Source organism: Nansenia antarctica (assembly GCF_963989245.1).
Source record: "Nansenia antarctica genome assembly, chromosome: 1".
NCBI classification, from domain to species: domain Eukaryota; kingdom Metazoa; phylum Chordata; class Actinopteri; order Argentiniformes; family Microstomatidae; genus Nansenia; species Nansenia antarctica.
In genome coordinates, this window is record NC_137674.1 from 104,430,146 (window position 1) to 104,449,190 (window position 19,045).

The 19,045-nt window shown below is 49.2% G+C and overlaps 4 protein-coding genes across 4 annotated transcripts; all 4 read right to left on the reverse strand.

The window, feature by feature from the left end:
- Window positions 1-647: 647 nt before the first annotated feature.
- LOC308175724 (histone H2A-like) lies at window positions 648-1,034 on the reverse strand (the record flags this gene model as incomplete). The annotated part of the gene is made up of 1 exon (XM_080550272.1): window positions 648-1,034. One exon carries the CDS (start codon window positions 1,032-1,034, stop codon window positions 648-650), a length of 387 nt encoding a protein of 128 aa, XP_080406398.1.
- A 1,032-nt stretch (window positions 1,035-2,066) lies between these two features.
- Window positions 2,067-2,693, reverse strand: LOC308155642 (histone H1-like; the record flags this gene model as incomplete). The annotated part of the gene is made up of 1 exon (XM_080529015.1): window positions 2,067-2,693. The coding sequence occupies one exon, from the start codon at window positions 2,691-2,693 to the stop codon at window positions 2,067-2,069; it is 627 nt and encodes a 208-aa protein (XP_080385141.1).
- A 2,146-nt stretch (window positions 2,694-4,839) lies between these two features.
- LOC308175865 (histone H2B-like) lies at window positions 4,840-5,217 on the reverse strand (the record flags this gene model as incomplete). Its single annotated transcript, XM_080550425.1, has 1 exon — window positions 4,840-5,217. Exon 1 carries the CDS (start codon window positions 5,212-5,214, stop codon window positions 4,840-4,842), a length of 375 nt encoding a protein of 124 aa, XP_080406551.1. The 5' UTR covers window positions 5,215-5,217.
- A 6,225-nt stretch (window positions 5,218-11,442) lies between these two features.
- LOC308164646 (histone H4-like) lies at window positions 11,443-11,763 on the reverse strand (the record flags this gene model as incomplete). Its single annotated transcript, XM_080538722.1, has 1 exon — window positions 11,443-11,763. One exon carries the CDS (start codon window positions 11,761-11,763, stop codon window positions 11,443-11,445), a length of 321 nt encoding a protein of 106 aa, XP_080394848.1.
- Between the last annotated feature and the right edge of the window lie 7,282 nt (window positions 11,764-19,045).

Below are 19,045 nucleotides of genomic sequence, written 5' to 3' on the forward strand. Positions count from 1 at the left end.
CTGCCGCGCGCTTCCTTTGTTTGGCCCCTCCCCCAAACCGTTGGCTTCAAAGAGATGTAATTCCGATATCTTTTGTCAATGATAATCTATCCTTTAAATTATTATTTTTTTAAAGCCAAAACAAATGTGAAAGATACAAAAAAATATGTAATGTACGACTATATGAATACAAATGAACAAGAACAGTGTAAACATTATGTACAGAGATCAGCGTGGTGCAGACACTTATTTTGTCTTTACGGTGGTTGTGTTCCATTGGACGTCCTTTAATCTCGCTGCTGTTGTGGACATTGTTGTCCTCTATCCTTAATCTATAACTTCATCATTGTTGTCCTCTAATTTTAATCTAAAAAGGTCCACTACACAAGGAAGGGGTGATGTTTAAAACCTTATGAAGGACTAAACGTTATTTCTAATGCTGAGGCAGTGACATCACGAGGATGTTTTCTGCCCAACACTGTGTAATATGTATGGGTGCGTTCTCTGCCACGTACATGAAATCATAATTAGTGTTCTTCACACCATGAAACACTCATAACGCAGACAAAGTGGAGGGAGAGATGGACTGCACTTTTGGAGAGAGAAGTGGTTGGCTCTTAAAAGAGCCTTTGGGGTTAAGTAGTGGGGTCAAAGCCGTAGTAGAACATTTACTTGGCCTTGGCGGGCTTCTCGGTCTTCTTGGGCAGCAGCACTGCCTGGATGTTGGGCAGCACACCGCCCTGAGCGATGGTCACACCGCCCAGCAGTTTGTTCAGCTCCTCGTCGTTACGGACAGCCAACTGCAGATGACGGGGGATGATACGAGACTTCTTGTTGTCGCGGGCGGCGTTGCCGGCCAACTCCAGGATCTCAGCAGTCAGGTACTCGAGCACGGCGGCCAGGTAGACCGGTGCGCCAGCGCCCACACGATGGGCATAGTTGCCTTTGCGCAGGAGCCTGTGGACACGGCCCACTGGGAACTGGAGTCCGGCTCGGGAAGAACGGGTCTTCGCCTTGGCCCTGGCCTTGCCTCCGGTTTTACCTCTTCCTGACATGGTGACGGTTTAGCGGGATCTCAAAGAAGCTGAAGAAAAGAATTTCAGATAACGGTTCTGCCGCTTGGAGTGTTGTTCTTATAGCTCGCCTTGACGGCGTTCATTGGCCACTGGGTCGACGTCACCTCATCCAATCAAGAGACAGAGATTGTGGATACATTGTGAATATTGAAGATTGTCTTTGTGAGTTTCCCTCGCGCGCCATAAATCGAAGTTCAAATCAAACTCGTCCCACGTGACATAATCAATATACTAAAAGTAGTATATGTCATAATATAATAATAATAATAATAATATATAATTGATACGTATATAATTTATACATTGTGAAGTTCATTCCCAGCTCTCTGTAGTACGTTACTCCTGACTGAGCGAAAAGTGTTATCACCCGCCTTTCTGTCCAAATATAACGTAATGGTGTAACGGAAAGAGTATCTCATAACTATCTGTATATGTTGATATTATATGCAACTTTATGGACACTGTCATACCCCCACCATCCTCTCCCGCACACAGATCTACCGAGTGACACTTTATAGCGTCAAAGTGTAAACTAGACCTAGATGTCAAATCTCTCATTACTGCTCATTATTTAATTTAATTTAAGTAAAAACATGATTGTCGTGTTTGTAAGTCCGTGCTTGACACTGACACTGGGGGCGGCTGTGGCGGAGGTAGAGCCGCTGTCTAATGATCACAAGTTTGGCAGATCGGCGGTTCGAGCCCCAGCTGGCCACATGTCGAAGTGTCCTTGGGCAAGACACTGAACCCCAAATTGCTCCCAGTGAGCCGGCCGGCGCCTTGCATGGTAGCTTGCCGCCATTGGTGTGTGAATGAGAGGCCGTTGTAAAGCGCGTTGGATAAAGGCGCTATATAAGTCAGTCCATTTACACTGGTGTAAAATACTTTCTAAAATAAACACTCGACTTTTTCTGTCGTCATGGATGATAATGCGTTTTTACGAAAATGTGAGTGGCTCTTAAAAGAGCCTTTTAGTGGTACAAATGGTGTCGGAAAGAACACTTTGAATGTTTACTTCTTTGGGGCTGCCCTTCTTTGCCTTGTTACCGTTTTGGGTTTGGCTACCTTGGCCGCGGCTGCCTTGACGGCCTTTTTGGGGCTCTTAGCCGGAGCCTTCTTGACCGGTGTGGCCTTCTTCGCCTTCTTGGGGCTCTTGGTGGCCTTCTTGGTGACTGCCGCGGGCTTCTTTGCCTTCTTGGGAGACTTCTTGGCCGCAGCAGCGGGCTTCTTTGCCTTTTTCGGAGACTTCTTGGCAACGGCGGGCTTCTTTGCGGCCGCCTTCTTGGGTTTCGGGGCGGCGGATTTCTTCGCCGGCTTCTTGACCGCCTCGGTGGCTTTCTTGTTGAGCTTGAAAGAGCCGGAGGCCCCGGTGCCCTTGAGCTGGAGCAGAGTGCCCTTGGTGACGAGGCTCTTGACGGCGACCTTGACGCGGGAGTTGTTCTTCTCCACGTCGTAACCACCGGCAGACAGCGCCTTCTTGAGCGCGGACAGGGACACGCCGCTCCTCTCCTTGGATGCGGACACGGCCGTCACGATGAGCTCGGCGACGCTGGGGCCAGCTTTCTTGGGCCTGGCTGCTGCCTTCTTCTTGGGGCTCTTGGCCGGCGCGGGGGCTGCTGCTGGTGCGACTTCTGCCATGTCTGTAGAAAGTCTCGTTCGTTCCGGTAAACCAACTAGTCTACAAAGCTGCTCTGTGAGAATGAAGCTCAACCCGGAGCAGGGGGCTGTCCTTAAACGCGGCATGAGAACCGTGTAGACTCAACCATCCCTGCTCAGCAGTCGCTGCCGAAATGTTCGGGCGCCTGTGTTTTCTCCCCGCGAATAACGGGCTAAAAGTCACCGGTGGTGCCGAGTTGAGGTCCAAATGCAAACGGGCCAGCGAGCAGACTTGCCTCCGGTTAGAATAAAGTAATGTGAGCCGCGAAGGCCTCGTGAGTTTTGTTGTGACTCGATCAAAACCCCACCGTTGCACCGTCGGAGGGAGCGGTGCGCACCGCTTTTCCTGTGTTATTTGTCTCCTAAAGTGGCTAAAAGTGCATATGATTGCGACCAGCACTCGTTGTCCAGGTAGCCAGGTTGTCTGGCAAGGGAGTACAAAGGTTGAGGGTCCCCCGATGTGGTGCGGGGTGTTATAAATATGAGCTCTTTTGGTGGTCGTGAAACACAGTCGCGGGGATGGGGCTGAGAGCTTGTCCCTATAGGTGATTTTTCAGATGGTGTCCCTCTCCCTCCTATTAAATCTAGACAAGACAGGTGAAAGCCATAGATAGACTATGGTTGCTGCATGTCGACTCTGAGGAATCAATTGCGATATTATCACCAGAATTGTGTCGAGGACATCAGCAGCCTTATGATGAATATGTTCGGCTACTAAACTAGTTGGTAACTAGCTGAAATTGCAATCATAACTTTGTTTGTAAATAAATAAATAATAATAGTAATAAGTAAATTCAATAAATTAAATGTGCTTATGTATGTGTTGTTTATCGATGGTGACGTCGTCAGCCTGCCTCCTCTCTCCATGTGTTTGTGGGTCTTTGTGGACCGGGGTGTTTAGAGTACATCACATTTGTAATGTAACATAATATAATATAATGGTTCTGCCGCTGCTTGGCTGTCCTTGAGCCTCGTATTAATCGTATTAATATTCACCAATAATACAATAATATATATGCTTATGACACTGTTGTACAGTATGCTATTGCCCCCACGACTGACCAGGCTCTTTCTGAGCTACAGTCTGCATTCACTGTCCTGCAGAGAGCATTTGGTGGGCTGAGAATGAGAATGATACTTAATGTTGGAAAGATAAAAATCTATGTTCTACCATATCACAAATTGTTTTTATTTGATTCATGTTTGCATCTTGGGTGTGTCCCGCCACCTGGGCAGGTCGTTCATGGCGGTGTTTGATTATCGCTTTATCATAGATGATAGTTGTTATCCTCATCATTGCATTCTGTATAAATGGCTGGCTGGACCGTTAAATCCTGTAGATCTATTCATAACTCATTTTTGTATATAAAGCCCTACTACATAAACAAAACCCGCTACCTAGTGGTATTATTATAGTGGTATTTTTACAATTCAAAGACATGCATGACCGAACTCGTTCACATCATTGGTTCTTGAGGTTCTGTCCAGGTAGCTGACTAGTGAGCCTGCATCAACCTTAATGCTATTCAAGTGCAAGAAGATTACATTTGTCTTCGCCGTTTAAGATACACACATTCATCTGCTGTGGAGCAGTAGCAGGCGGTCTGATTCTCCCTGGAGGTGATGGTAGATCCACATGTGAACGCCGTTTAAACTATTATTATATTTTATTAATTATTTTAAATCCACCTGTCCCGAGAAATTGGCCATGCGTATGTATGCAGTGTAGTCACTCCTGTCCATTATATTAATAGAGGAAACCGTTTTAGACAACTAGTGAGCAACAAACAAGTGAGGGGGAAAAAAGGCGCGCAAAACCTCCTGCTATGTATGCTTTCTGCCTGTTTTAACCTGCTGTGGCTTTCACTCCTGTATTACTAAGTTTTATTTGTGTTTTCTTCCTTGTTATGTAAAGCACTTTGAGACCCTTGGTCTGGGAAAGGTGCTGTATAAATACTGTATAATTTTACTTACTTGTTACAATACACACAATCAGTACAGCATATACATTGATTCGACTGATTTGTAGCACGCGAGGTCATCTCACTATGGAATTGCTTTCTTTTTTGATAGGGTTGGTGGCTCTTAAAAGAGCCTTTTGGGGTAAGCAGTACAGACGAAAATCTGTTTACTTGGAGCTGGTGTATTTGGTTACGGCCTTGGTGCCCTCGGACACGGCGTGCTTGGCCAGCTCACCGGGGAGCAGCAGACGCACGGCGGTCTGGATCTCCCTGGAGGTGATGGTAGACCGCTTGTTGTAGTGGGCCAGGCGAGAGGACTCACCGGCGATGCGCTCGAAGATGTCGTTGACGAAGGAATTCATGATTCCCATGGCCTTGGAGGAGATGCCGGTGTCGGGGTGGACCTGCTTCAGGACCTTGTACACGTAGATTGCGTAGCTCTCCTTCCTGGACTTTCTGCGCTTCTTGCCGGTTTTGGTGGCGGTCTTGGTGACGGCTTTCTTGGAGCCCTTCTTGGGCGCTGGCTTCGCAGGCTCAGGCATGTTGATAGTGGCTCGTTACTTCTCAGAAACGAATGAAGAGGCGGCAAACGCACACCCGTAATATAAAGGTGGGGCTATGCAAATTAGGCGGCTGCTGACATCCATTTTCAAAGCTCTAGTCTGCCTCGCGGGTAAATACATTATCTGCGCACGCGCGGGCTCCTCCCCCCACCCCTTCCTTACTTTTTCACCCGGCTGTCGGGTTGCCTTGTTTCCGATGGCGATATGAACATGAAAACGTCAAGAGGAAGATTGAGAATGATATACATAGAACACCAAGTCCCCCAAACTCCCAACCAGCCTAGCGATTACTACCAGGAATTGTCCTTTTGGGATGGTACGACAAGGGCATGCATTACTATTATCACTAGATGCGCAATAGAAAAAGGGGCTGCACTGTGTTGTGTGCGTAATAATCCATAATAACCATTTTCTTTCTAGAGTGCACATGTGGGATGGTCATTTCTAGTCGTGGAATGCCAAGACTACGCATTTACTTGCGTTGACATTGATTTGGCAACGTATTGTAACGTCCCAACTTGGACAGTGGTGGAATAACAACAGATAGCTTCTCTCATTTAACTGATCCTTTAATTGTTTAACTTGCATACCAACTTTCTCAATTCACCGGAGCTCTCCCTCTCTCCACGGTCTCCACACAACAACAACAACACGCATGCGCCCACCTCCACCAATCACAGGGGTGCATTGGCACACATGACACAACACAGTAACAGGGTTGCTACACTGCTCCCCCCTTACAAAGGCCCTCGCCCCGAGGGCTAAACAAAGTCTCTGAGGTGACCCGGTGCCCGCCTCAGTCTCGGAGGTCGTTGTCCTGGTAGTGACACAGGCGGCTCCGCCCGTTGAGTGGGACTACCCTGCTGCATGGCAGGGACTTGGGGTGGTGAATAGGGGAAATGGGGGGTATCAATGGGGGGGGTATCAATGGGGGACATAGGCAGTGAATCTGGGGAATTGGGTTCAGGGGTACTGGGGCTCCTGCCCACTGCTGTTCTAAGGCCCGTTCTCCTTGGCCTGTGCGTGTCATTAGTGTCCCTGTCTCTCCGGGAGGGTGTCGGTGGCTCAGGATGCTGAGTGGGAAGAGAGTCCCCTCTGTATGGGGCTAACCTGTCTCTGTGAAGTACCACCCGTCTTCCCCTGGGTGGTAGCTGGACCCTGTACACTACCTCCCCCACCCTCTCCAGTACCTTACAGGGCCCCACCCAGTGACAGTCCAACTTAGGGCATCGGCCCCTCTTTCTCCGTGGACTATACACCCACACCAGGTCCCCAGCCTGGAAGTGCTTTCCTTTGGCCCTCACGTCATAATTCCTCCTCTGTCTCATACCCGCTTTTTCCAGCTGATTGCGAGCAAAGCTGTGAGCTGACTCCATCCTGTCTTGGAGTCTTCTGGCGTACTCCCGCCCCGGGGGAACAGTCGGAGTGTCCGGGGATTTGCCAAAAGCCATCTCTGCCGGCGTCCGTAGTTCTCTCCCCAACATGAGCAGGGCAGGTGTGCAGGAGGTGGAGTCCTGCACAGCAGATCTGTAGGCCATGAGGACGAGGGGAATATGCATGTCCCAGTCACGCTGGTGTTCTGCGGTGAGGATGGCGAGCTGCTGTGCTAAGGTCCTATTGAACCTTTCCACGAGTCCATCGCTCTGGGGATGTAAGGGTGTGGTCCGGGTCTTGTGCATGCCCAGACGCTCACACATAGCAGCGAACACCCGCGACTCGAAGTTCCTCCCTTGATCGCTGTGGATGGTCTCTGCTGCTCCAAACCTGGCAAACATGCCCTCTACTAGAACATCTGCCACAGTCTCTGCCTCTTGGTTGGGCAACGCGTATGCCTCTGGCCATTTTGTAAAATAGTCCATGGCCACCAGGACAAAACGATTGCCCTTGTCCGTGCGGGGAAAGGGGCCCATGACATCCACTGCTACTCTCTCCATGGGAGCGCCCACCGCCAGCTGCTGGAGCAGCGCGTGGGACTGATCCGGAGGACCCTTGTGCGCAGCACAGAGGTCACAGCGGCGACAAAAGTCTTCGACATCCCTTTGGAACTGCCCCCAGTAAAACCCTTGACGGAGGCGACGAAGGGTCTTGGAGACTCCAAAATGTCCAGCCCCTGTGGTTCCATGAGAGGTTCGGAACACGGCCTCTCTCAGCGCTCGGGGGACCACCACCTGCCACTTGCTCTCTCCTGTAGCTGGCTCTTTCCAGGCTCTTTGCAGCACCCCCTCACTCACACGCAGGGTCTCAAACTTTGCATACAGTCCCTTAGTTGCAGGTGAGCTCCCTGCTACCTCAGGCCACGGTGGTTTCTGTCCAGACTCCACCCACTGCAGCACCGGTTGTAAATCGGTATCCTGCTCCTGCTGTGCTCTCCACTCCGCTGAGCCGATAACCTGCATCTCTCTGCAGACCGGCTCACTCCCCTCGTGCATGGGACATATCCCCTCCTCTTCCCGGAGCTCTCTCTCACGTGCCTCTCTGCGCTCGCAGTAGCGACACCCGGCTGGCGCACAGGGGCGTCGGGACAGAGCATCGGCATTGGCGTGGCGAGCGCCGGCCCTGTACACCACTGTGACGTCGTAGGACGCCAGCTGTTCCAGCCAGCGGGCGATCTGCCCCTCCGGTTCCTTGAAGGACATCAACCACTGGAGAGCTGAGTGGTCGGTCCTGACAGTGAAGGGCAGGCCACAGAGGTAATACCTGAAGTGGCTTATTGCCATCACAATGGCCAGAAGCTCTCTACGCGTGACGCAGTAGCGGCGCTCTGCCTTGTTGAACGTTTTGCTGAAATACGCCACAACTCTCTCCCCCTCCGGCCCCACCTGACTCAGCACCGCACCTGTGCCAACGTCGCTGGCGTCCGTGTCCAGGACAAATGGCAGGTTGGGGTTCGGGGGAGTGAGAGTGGGGGACTCTGTCAACGCCTTCTTGAGAGAGTTGAAGGCCTGTTCACACTCCGGCGTCCAGATGAAATCCCTGTCCTTCTGCTGCAGGCGATACAAGGGGGCGGCTAGGCAGGAGAAGCCTCGCACAAACCTTCTGTAGTATGAGGCCAAACCCAGAAAGCTTTTTAGCTCTCGCTGGGTAGTGGGGGTGGGCCAGTCTTGTACTGCATGCACCTTCTCATCCGTTGTGCTGATGCCTTCTGCCCCCAGCTTGTGCCCCAAAAACTCCACTTCTCTCCTCATGAAGCAACATTTGTCAGGGTGGAGCTTCAGACCCGCCGCTGCTATCCTCTGCAATATCTGCCTCAGGGTCCCCAAGGTCGCCTGGAAGGAGCTCCCATGAGCCAGAATGTCATCCAGGTAGACCAGGCATTCTTGGCGGGGGATGCCAAGCAGCACCTCTTCCATCAGCCTTTCGAACGTGGCAGGGGCATTGCATAGGCCAAAGCTGAGGACACGGAACTGCCACAACCCCCTGCCCGTACAGAAGGCGGTCTTCGGCCTGGCCTCGGGGCTAAGGGGCACCTGCCAGTAGCCACTGCGCAGGTCTAGTGAGGAGAACCAGGATGAGCCGGACACCAAGTCCAGTGACTCGTCGATGCGGGGCAGTGGATACGAGTCTTTCCTGGTCACGCTGTTCAGCGGTCTGTAATCCACACAGAATCTCATTTTCTGGCTCTTTTTTTTGTTGACCATTACAACCCCCGAAGCCCAGGGACTGTCAGAGGGTTCAATGATGCCTGCCCTCAGCATCTCCTCAATCGCACTGTCGGCAGCCGCCTGATATGCCATGGGAAGACGGCGGGGACGCATCTTGATGGGCCGAGCATCCCCGGTGTCTATCTCATGCTGCACCAGATGTGTCAGTCCCACTTCCTCCTCTGTCAGGGCGAAAATGTCTTTAAATTCAGACAACACCTGCCATAGCTCTTCTTGTTGCCAGGGCTCCAACGTGTCACAGTTATGTTTCCATATTTCTCTCACTGCCGACAGTCTATCCACCTCTTCCGTTGTGGACGGCTGGGTCGGGGGAAGGGGGCCCAAACCTGTAGAGGGAAGTGTTGCCGGAGATGGAGGCTGTCCACCAGTGGGGGTGTGGGGCTCAACCGATCGGCTACCAAACATCGAGGGGATGGGTGAAGGGGGGGGTGGGGGGTTTGGGCGGGAGAGTGGGGCGCCATTGTCCTCAGCCGAGGGGTCGGACCCATAACGTTGCGTGTCTGTGGCTTTCACGGACAGTGGTTGTGGTCTCGGGACCAGCGAGGGGGATATCATTTTAACAGTGGGGCCCCCAGGGAAGCTCAGTGTGTCCTTCCCCAGGTCCAGCACACAGCAAGCAAACCGTAGGAAGTCCAGACCCAGTATACAGGGGTCCTGCACATCTGCCACCCATACACTAAATGTCACTGACAGACCTCCCACATTTATAGCCACCCTCCCTCTCCCCCGCATAGGGGCTAGTTCACCTGTTACTGTTCGCAGCTGCACAGCAGTTGGCTCCAATTGTGTCCCCACTGGAACGACGTCGGGCCTCATCAGTGTTGCAGTGGAGCCGGTGTCCACAAGGGCCGTACAGGGAGTCCCAGCCAGGGTGATGTGGACATGACAAAAATCCCCTGCATGAGTCCACCCTACCACCCTCGCGGACTCCGCGGTGTCATTCGCTTCTGGGGGGAGTGGAGCCCCACTCCCCCGTCTGTGCTGTTGGGCTCCTGCCAGAGGTGGGGCAGCATGGGATGCGGCGCCAGGGGTCTGTATCGTCCCATCTATACAGACCCCGGGGCGTTTCCCTGGTCGCCAGCGAGCTTGGGGCACCGCCTGCGGATATGGCCAGCTTGGCCACACTCCCAACAGACGAAAGGGCCCTGGCGAGGCCGCATGTCGCCCCAGTCATTTCGATTGCGTGGGCGTGTGTCACTGCGTGATGATTGCAGCGACACAGCCCGGATCAGTTCTGTCAGCTCTGTCGCCCACGCAGGCCTCTCTTGGGTTAGGCTGTTGTCAACTGCGGTTCTCACAACAGGGCTGCTGACCGCCAGACTGCTCTCTGCTGTCCCAGCTCCCACGATCTCTCTTTCCAACGCCAGCTCGAGTGCCTCTTGTAGCGTGCGGGGGTGTGCCAGTTGGGTCTGGATGCGCAGCTCCCTTGGATTTATAGCCTGGATAAACTGGTCTCTGGCGAGCTCACTCTGCACCCCGGGGGGCATGTGGGCATAGGCTCTCCTTGACAGGGTCTCAATGTCATTGGCTAACGCCCGGAGTGGCTCCCCGGGCTGCCTGCGCCTGCTACACAGTTCAGAGCGCAGGACACCAGGCTGTTCACATTGTCCAAAACGCCTCTGCAGAGCGCCAACTAAAGCCCAATAGTCCCCTCTCTCATCTGGGCTAAGTAGTAGCAAGCATGCTAATGCTTCATCTGTGAGGCATAGAGCCAGCTGTAGAGCTTTATTGTCCTTAGACCAGCCCGCCGCCCGCGCTAATAGTTCAAATTGGGCACGGAAAGCCTCCCAGTCTGCCTTACCAGAGTATTTTGGTGTTTTAACAGGGACATGATTCCCGCGGGGGCCGCCATCTTTGTGTACATAGTCTCTGCTGTGCGTCGCTGCGCTGGAGGACGAGCCCAGTCCTGCATCTGCAGCTAATCTCCTGACTGTGTCCCTCAAGTGAGCCTTGTGTGCTGAAGCACCTTCCCCCGCCAGCCTCGAAGCATAATCACCTCCCTCCTTCTCTCCATACTTCTCCTCCTTCACTTTCGGACGCGTCCCGGTCCCGTCCCGCTGCATGGCCATTATGTCCGCGGCTAGCTAGCTAAACTACACTGACCAACGAAGGGTGACGAACGGTCGTTTTTCTTCTTTTTTCGTTTATTTTTTATTTTTACTTCTGACACCAATGTAACGTCCCAACTTGGACAGTGGTGGAATAACAACAGATAGCTTCTCTCATTTAACTGATCCTTTAATTGTTTAACTTGCATACCAACTTTCTCAATTCACCGGAGCTCTCCCTCTCTCCACGGTCTCCACACAACAACAACAACACGCATGCGCCCACCTCCACCAATCACAGGGGTGCATTGGCACACATGACACAACACAGTAACAGGGTTGCTACAGTATGTTTTTATTCATGACAGCTAAACCCGTTGAATGTACAGGCCTGACAAAATGTGTTATAATAATGGAATCAACTCTCTTGTGAGGAGATGGGTGGCTCTTAAAAGAGCCGGTTTTTTTTGTAGGGGGTGGTTGAGTTTACGAATAGTTTAGCCGCCGAAGCCGTACAGAGTACGTCCCTGGCGTTTCAGAGCGTATACAACATCCATGGCGGTGACGGTCTTCCTCTTGGCATGCTCGGTGTAGGTGACGGCATCACGGATAACGTTCTCAAGGAACACCTTCAGCACACCACGGGTCTCTTCGTAGATCAGACCAGAGATACGCTTCACACCCCCACGGCGAGCCAGGCGGCGAATAGCGGGCTTCGTGATTCCCTGGATGTTATCACGGAGAACCTTGCGATGACGCTTGGCGCCTCCTTTTCCGAGTCCCTTTCCTCCTTTTCCTCCTTTTCCTCTTCCAGACATGTTGAGTTCAGTAAGATAATGACTTCGGTACGATACGATAGTTCTTGTTCATGATTGGACAGCTCAGGGCTTGTGCCCTTTTCTATCCATCGTTTCGCTTGGATGTGGAGGTGTAGATGGAGGGGAGGAGCGGTAGAGGAGCCAATGGCTTCCATAGGAGTTTTTTTTTTTTTCTCTTGATAGAAGATAGAAGAAGACAACAGGAAAAAGGCCAACATTGCTCAATAGTGCTTATGGGTGGATGCATGGAGGTTATTATCTAGTAAATGAAATAAAAATATATTGTCAGTCAGGATGTTGATGGTTATGGTGGATTGTTTTGCAGGATTATGGAGAGAGGTGTTCCGGTGGTCCATTGTGCTTCTTGAATTAACTGCATCAGTGATGGATTGTTGATTGCTCGTTGGATATATTTCTGAGTGAGAATGGTGTTTCTTTGTTTGATGGTTTGGAGTCCGGACATGCTGTGGATGTATTGAGTGCTGATGTACATCGGGAGTCTGTATGCCATTTTTATTGCCTTGTTTTGGATGGTTTGGAGTCTGTTGAACTGGTGTTGTGAAGCTGTGGTCCAGGCTGGTGCTGCATATTCGAATAGTGATCTGATGTATGATTGGTAAACTTTGAGGATGATTTCTGGTGATGCTCCGTGTTTGTGTCCGCTGAGTGCTTTGAGGTGGTTGAGTCTTTGATTTCCTTGTTTTTCCAGGTTATTGATGTGAGTGGTCCATGACATGTTTCTTTGAAAAGTGACTCCTAAGAACTTTGCCTCTTTGGCCAGGGTGATGGGGGTGTTATAGAGGGTGAGGTGGACGACAGGTTTGAGATGGGGGTTTTTGGTGAATAATATGAGCTGTGTTTTGGTGGGGTTGAGTTTGATTCTCCAGGTGTTGGACCAGGTTTCTATTGTAGTGATGCATGATTGGAGTTTTTTGGCAGCAAGTGGAATAGATTTTGAATGAGTCCAGTAGCAGAGGTCGTCTGCAAATTGTGAAACATGTCCAATGGTGGGTGGGGGGTAGTAGATGTCTGAGATGTAGACGAGGAAAAGGAGGGGACTGAGGACTGCACCTTGTGGAACACCGGCTTCAGGAGTGAAAGGGGTGGAGAGGGACGTGTTGACTTTGACCTTGATTTGACGATTATGAAGAAAACTTGATATTATGTTGTAGATGGGAAGTGGTAGTTTGAATTTATTGTCTTGGAGTTTGAAGAGTAGTCCGTTGTGCCACATTTTGTCAAATGCCTTTTCTACATCGAAAAATATTGCCATGGTGAATTCTTTTTTGGTGAAACTGCGGGTGATTGCTTCTGACAGCCGAAGGATATTGTCAGTGGTGGATCTGTTTTTGCGGAAGCCAGCTTGGTGAATGCCCAGGAGTCCCGTGTGCTCTATGTGCAATGTGAGGCGTGCAGTGATGGTGCGTTCAAACAGTTTCCCGATGTGACTGAGGAGGCTGATGGGTCTGTAGCTGGTGGGGTTTTTGGGGTCTTTACCTGGTTTGTGGATCATTATGACTGTGGCTGTTTTCCAGGGTAAGGGGAAGTGCCCGGTGGTGAGACAGGTAGTGAAGAGGAGGGAGAGCAGGTTCAGGTAAATATCAGGTGCTTGTTTGATCAAGATGGTGTCAATATTGTCTTCTCCTGGTGCTTTATTTTTCATTTTTTTGAGGAGGGCTTTGATTTCGTGGGGGGTTATTGGTTGTGACAGTGGGTGGTCAGCTGCTGGGATGAGAGATGGAGAGGAATTGGTTGTGGCCTTGTCAACAGTTTCTTTCCAGTCCTGGTTGAAGTGTGGAGCTGAGGGACATGTGTGGATATTTTGAAGGTGGTTTCTGAATATATTTGCTTTTTCTTGATTGCTGTCGATGATTTGGTCTTGATGTGTTAGAGTTGGTATATTGTTGCCAGAAACTACGTGGGTTGGTTTTGTAATCATTGTCCAGTTTTTTGTAGAATTACTTCCATTTTTCCTGTTTGCGTAGGGTGAGCTGCTGTCTGATTTGGTTCTGGAGCCTGTTTATTTCTGCTTTGGTGTCAGGTGATCTGTGTTTGAAGTAGTGTCTGCGTAGTTTTCTTTTCTTTTTGATCAGATGTAGGATGTGGGCTGGGAGCTGCTGCAGTGGTTTGGAGGTAGTGTGTAACGGGATGCATGTGTTGCGTGCCTGGGTGAGGATTGATCCAATGTGTGTGGCCAGCTGGTCCAGTGAGTGGTGGTCGTGTGGGATCTGAGTGATTTGTGTGGTTTGTTCGGTGATGTATTTCCTGTAGTTTTCCCAGTTGGCTTTTTTGTAGTTGAACCGTGGTTGTTGTGGTATGTGTTGGAGTTTGAGGGAGAAAGTGGTTAGGATGGGGAGGTGGTCGCTGCCAATGTCGTGGCTAACAGTGAAGTTTTGGAGAGTGGCTGAGAGGTCTGGTGATGAGAGAGCCAGGTCCAGTATGTCCGTGGCAGAGTTGGCAGAGTGGGTGAATGTGGGTTCATCATTGTTGAGGATGGTGAGGTTGGTGGTGTCCAGTATGTCTTTCAGTGCTGTTCCAGATTTATTTGTGGTATTGCAGTTAAAATCCTTGTGCTTGGCATTAAAATCTCCCAGTATGAGTACATTTCTGTTGTTATTGGTGATGGTGTGGATAAGTTTTTCAGAGGGTTGTGATCCAGGAGGGCAGTAAATGGAGGTGATGAGAAGAGTAGTGGATGGATTTAAAAACAGTGTGGCTGCCATGTATTCGTTATTAGAGAGTTCTTCTTGTGTGAGGTTAAAAAGGGTTTCCTTGTATTCTGTACCCTGTTTGATTAATAGTGCCACCCCGCCCCCATGGCCTGCTGGCCGTTCCTTCCTTAGAATATTAAAGCCGTCCATTTTGAAAGGTGTGTCTTTACTGAGGAGGGTTTCATTGATGGAGGCTACTGTGACCTGTTCCTCTGCTAGAATAACTTTCAATTCGCTTTTGTTTTTCCTTATTCCCCTGATATTAATGTGTAAAAAGGTGGTAGCCATAAAGTAAGGTTCAAAAACTTAAATAAAATAAGTTTAATGAGCAGGTTAAAAGACAGGACTGTTTAAAAAGCTGGTGTTCTTTCTAACGCTTTCCAGGATTTTTTTAATTGTGTTCTCATCCTTGCACAACAGTCTGAGGTCATCCTGTAGCTTGGTGAGGTTTGTGCTGGGGTCTTGGGGGGTCGGTGGTATGTTTTGGGGATTTAGTGGATTGGCGGTAGTGGGGGGGAACTGGAAATTTGAGTGATTTTGTGGCCGGGAACTTCTTGGTGCAGTGGAGGTGAGGGCTAGGTAGGTGGGGCAGGTCTTGGAGATGGAGGGGTGCTTACCACCACAGTTTGCACATTTGGAGTCTGATTTGTCCTTAGTGCATTGTTTGTGGTGGTGGTTACCTGAACATCTGAGACATGTGACTGGGTTCTTGCATTGCATTGATGTGTGGTTGAATTGTTGGCAGTTGAAACACTGCTGGGTGGATGGGGGTGGGTGGGATTTCTCAATTCTGTAGTGAAAGTAATTCATGAAGAAACCTTCTTGGAGGAGGCCAGGTGCATCTGTGGGGTTTGTGAGGTTAATCCTTATGAAGGTGGTGGGTTGTTGAGTGGCTCTGCTGATGATCCGGTGTGCTTTGGTGATGGAGATGCCTTGTTTTTCCAGTTCTTCTTTAATTTCTTCAGTGTCGATGCCAGTGTTGACTCCTTTGATGATCAACTGTTTGATTTGTTGATGAGTTGTGGTGGTTGGTGTGGCGTTTCTTGCTGGGCGGTATGTAATTTTTGAGTTCTGGAATGAGTCTTGGGGCCAGGGAGAGAGAAGGGAGTTTATGGAGTGTATGTCGTGTGTGAATATGAGGATGCCTCCTCGTTGCATGCGGAATAATTTTATTTTTTTTATGTCTGGTTTGCATCGGATCAATTCTTCATAGATGGATTTGTTGGTGGTAAAGGTGCCGTGGTTGATATTGTCTAACACTACTGGTATGAGTGAGGGGTTTTTGGGTGACTCTGGGTGGTCTGGTTTTGCTCTCTTCTTGGGGTTGGATGGGAAATTATCACTATATTTGTCCTTGTTTTGGTGAACAGTCTCTGAGTAGGTGGGCAGGTGGGGGGGTACGAGGGGTGTCTCCATAGGGTTGCCATTCACCAGGGTTGAGCTCATGTGTCCAACTATGTTTTGGAGTTGAGGGATGTAGTGGGCAAGTGGGGTTGATTGGATGTTCTTGTTGAGTTCAATGAGTTCAATGAGTAGTAGTTGGAGTTTATCCAAGTTTATCCATGTTTTGGAGTTGAGGGATGTAGTGGGCAAGTGGGGTTGATTGGATGTTCTTGTTGAGTTCAATGAGTTCAATGAGTAGTAGTTGGAGTTTATCCAAGTCGAATGACTTCGGTGAAGTTGTGGGTTGAATTTATCTCAGCTACGAGGACGTGATTGAGACCAGGCTGTACAGGAACCGCGCGCTATCGCTTGCCTCTTTTTTTCTTTTTTCTTGTGGGGGATTTTTGTCGAGGGAGGAGCTTCTGCTAGGGACAACGTTTGGCATTATGGGCATTATTGAAGCAAAAGGACATCGCACGCACACACACACACACACTCAGACTCACAATCAGTAAAAGAACATAACATTAATCAAGATGTTTGGAATGGTCTGATAAGATTGACTCCTTACAACAGCACATGGTCAAATTTAGACACTATTATGACTGCAACCATTTCAATCTTTTAGCAATGTTGTAGTAGGAAATGTAGGCTCAACTGATCTATTTTGTGGAGCTCTGCCCCATAGGAGAGCTCTGCTCCTATTGGTTTACTCCTATAGGTAGCCAATGACTGAATTATTTATTGATTTATTCAGGGGGGGTGAGAGAGACTGTTTTGCCCTGCCCGGTAAAGACAAGGGCACTCTGAGAGGAGATTGCGAATCTGCTGGCAAAAGGTGCAATGGTCCTAGTCCCCAGGGACCAGTGGTTTGTACTCCCCCTCAATCTGCTGGAGCTTGAGGCAGTCAGACTGATTGCTCAGCTCAACTGCTAAAAAAAAAACACTTCGCACCTACACTTAATTTCCCGCCTATTTGCACACGCCTTATATGGCTCTCCCACTCTATCTCTTCTGATCTCTTCTTTCTCCTCCCAAAATGAGAGAGAGATAGAGATGTACTAATTAAAAGTCACTCAGACCAGTTGCACCCTGGAGTCATCCTTAACTAGCCTAAACCTGTCATAGCTGACCATTAGAGGAGGGGGAAAGCACACACTGAAATATCTTATTGTACGGCTCCTACAAGGACAATTTAGGATTTACTAAACTGCTGTGCAGGTAACAGCTGCCGTTATAAGCTGTTATCCAACTTTTTATGGTCTGTGTGCATCCTGCTCTGTTATCAGTTCAAATAGCCATACCTTTCAGATACACATTTAATAGATACACAGACAGCTGACTGCACCTTACATGAATGTACCCGCTTTGTCTCAGTGTTTGTGAGGTCAACATGAGCCCACGTTCTTCAGTACAGGGCCTATTGTAAATGCAAATTCCCAATATTTGGTATTGTAAATGTAAATGTAAATGTATTGCAGATCAGACCTGGGTCGAACTAATTGTGTATTTAAGTATTTGTAGGTACAATTGAGATCCACATTGATCATTTGAAAATAAAAACCTAAAACAATTATACCTCTTGATTACCTGACACCTTTGCTGCAGAGAGGGAGGGGGGATTTCCTGGGAGATGAAACTATGTTTGTGAGGCGCACGCGCACACACACACACACACACACACACACACACATTTTAATCATTTATTTATGTCCACATAGAAACAAGTATACAGGGACACAAATACTGAAGGCACAGATGGGATGCATTCACAAACAGACATGGACAATGTCTTTCACATACAACAGGACAAGACTCACGGGTACAAGTAACACCGTCTCCGCCATATATGGCGGCTGCCAATAATCGCAGAGACAGAGCAATACTTGCTGAGCCTTTTTGCTTCTCCCTTGGACATTCCCAGTAGACGTAGTCCTCTGACAACCAATCTGTGCACATGTCCAAGACTGCCAAATATAAAGACTAATAGCGTACACCTATAGCCTAGCTCTGAGATGGTGTCTACAAGCTGCTGGTATTTCATGACCTTAGTCATGAAGGCTTCCTCTAGGCTTATATCAAAGGTGCATGCTACCTCTAATACAGACACCTCTCTGGACTCTTCATTAACAACAACAACATCTGGTGTGTTAGCAGACAACTGTGAAAAGTGACATTGGTCATTACAGAAATTGAACATGGATGCATTGACACAAGCATGTGTATACATTTTCACTGTAACTGGGAAGTGGAGTGATATGTCCTTTACTATAAGGCTCACAATTCTGTCATGACGTGCTATATACATTCCTTTGTAAACATAACAGCCATTCAAGATATGTGATAGTGTTTCTGTAACCTGTTCTGTGGTGTGGTGCAAGCAATGAGGAACCTGAGTGGAGGGAAACCAAATAGAGAGGTTGAGTCTGGTAGGAAGGACTTGTAATCTGGCCTTGGTTGTGAATATGACAATGTCCTCATCGAGTGCAGTGTTTTTTAGAAAAGAATGGGAAACAGAGTGATCAGCTGTGGGAAGACATGCCAGTTTTCCCTGGAGTTTCAGACCAGTCCAGTGTTGTTGTTGTTGATGTTGATGAAGGTCCATGAGAGTCCGTCTGGCCCCTCTAGATGTTAGCTGGTGGCTCTGTCCAGCAAAGGAGGCTGTTGCCCTGACCTGTGTGAGAGGGTCAGATATACAGTTCTCTGAGACCCGAACAGTCTCAGAGTCAGACCGCACCCACTCCAGGGACACCCCGGCTCGGACACAGAGGTCATTCACACACACACACACACACACACACACACACACACACACACACACACACACACACACCTTTACCTGGAACACAGCACAGAGGGGACTTTCTTTGGTGTTGTACTTGTCTTTTTTATGGTTATGGTTTATGAGGCACTGAGGTCAGGAGTCCTTCCTGCTTCTAACAACTGAGGGAGAGAGGGAAATCAGAGAAAGGAAAGTAAAGGAGAGAGGGAGTGAGAAGGAAAGAGAGAGAAAAAGACATAGCAAAGGTAAAAGAGAGATAGGGAGAGAGAGAGAGTGTGTGTGTGTGTGTGTGTGTGTGTGTGTGTGTGTGTGTGTTTGTGTGTGTGTGTGTAGCAGCATTTAGAAACTCTACACTGGCTTCCTGTTAATAATTTAATTAATAATAATTTTATTGTTAAGTTCAGAA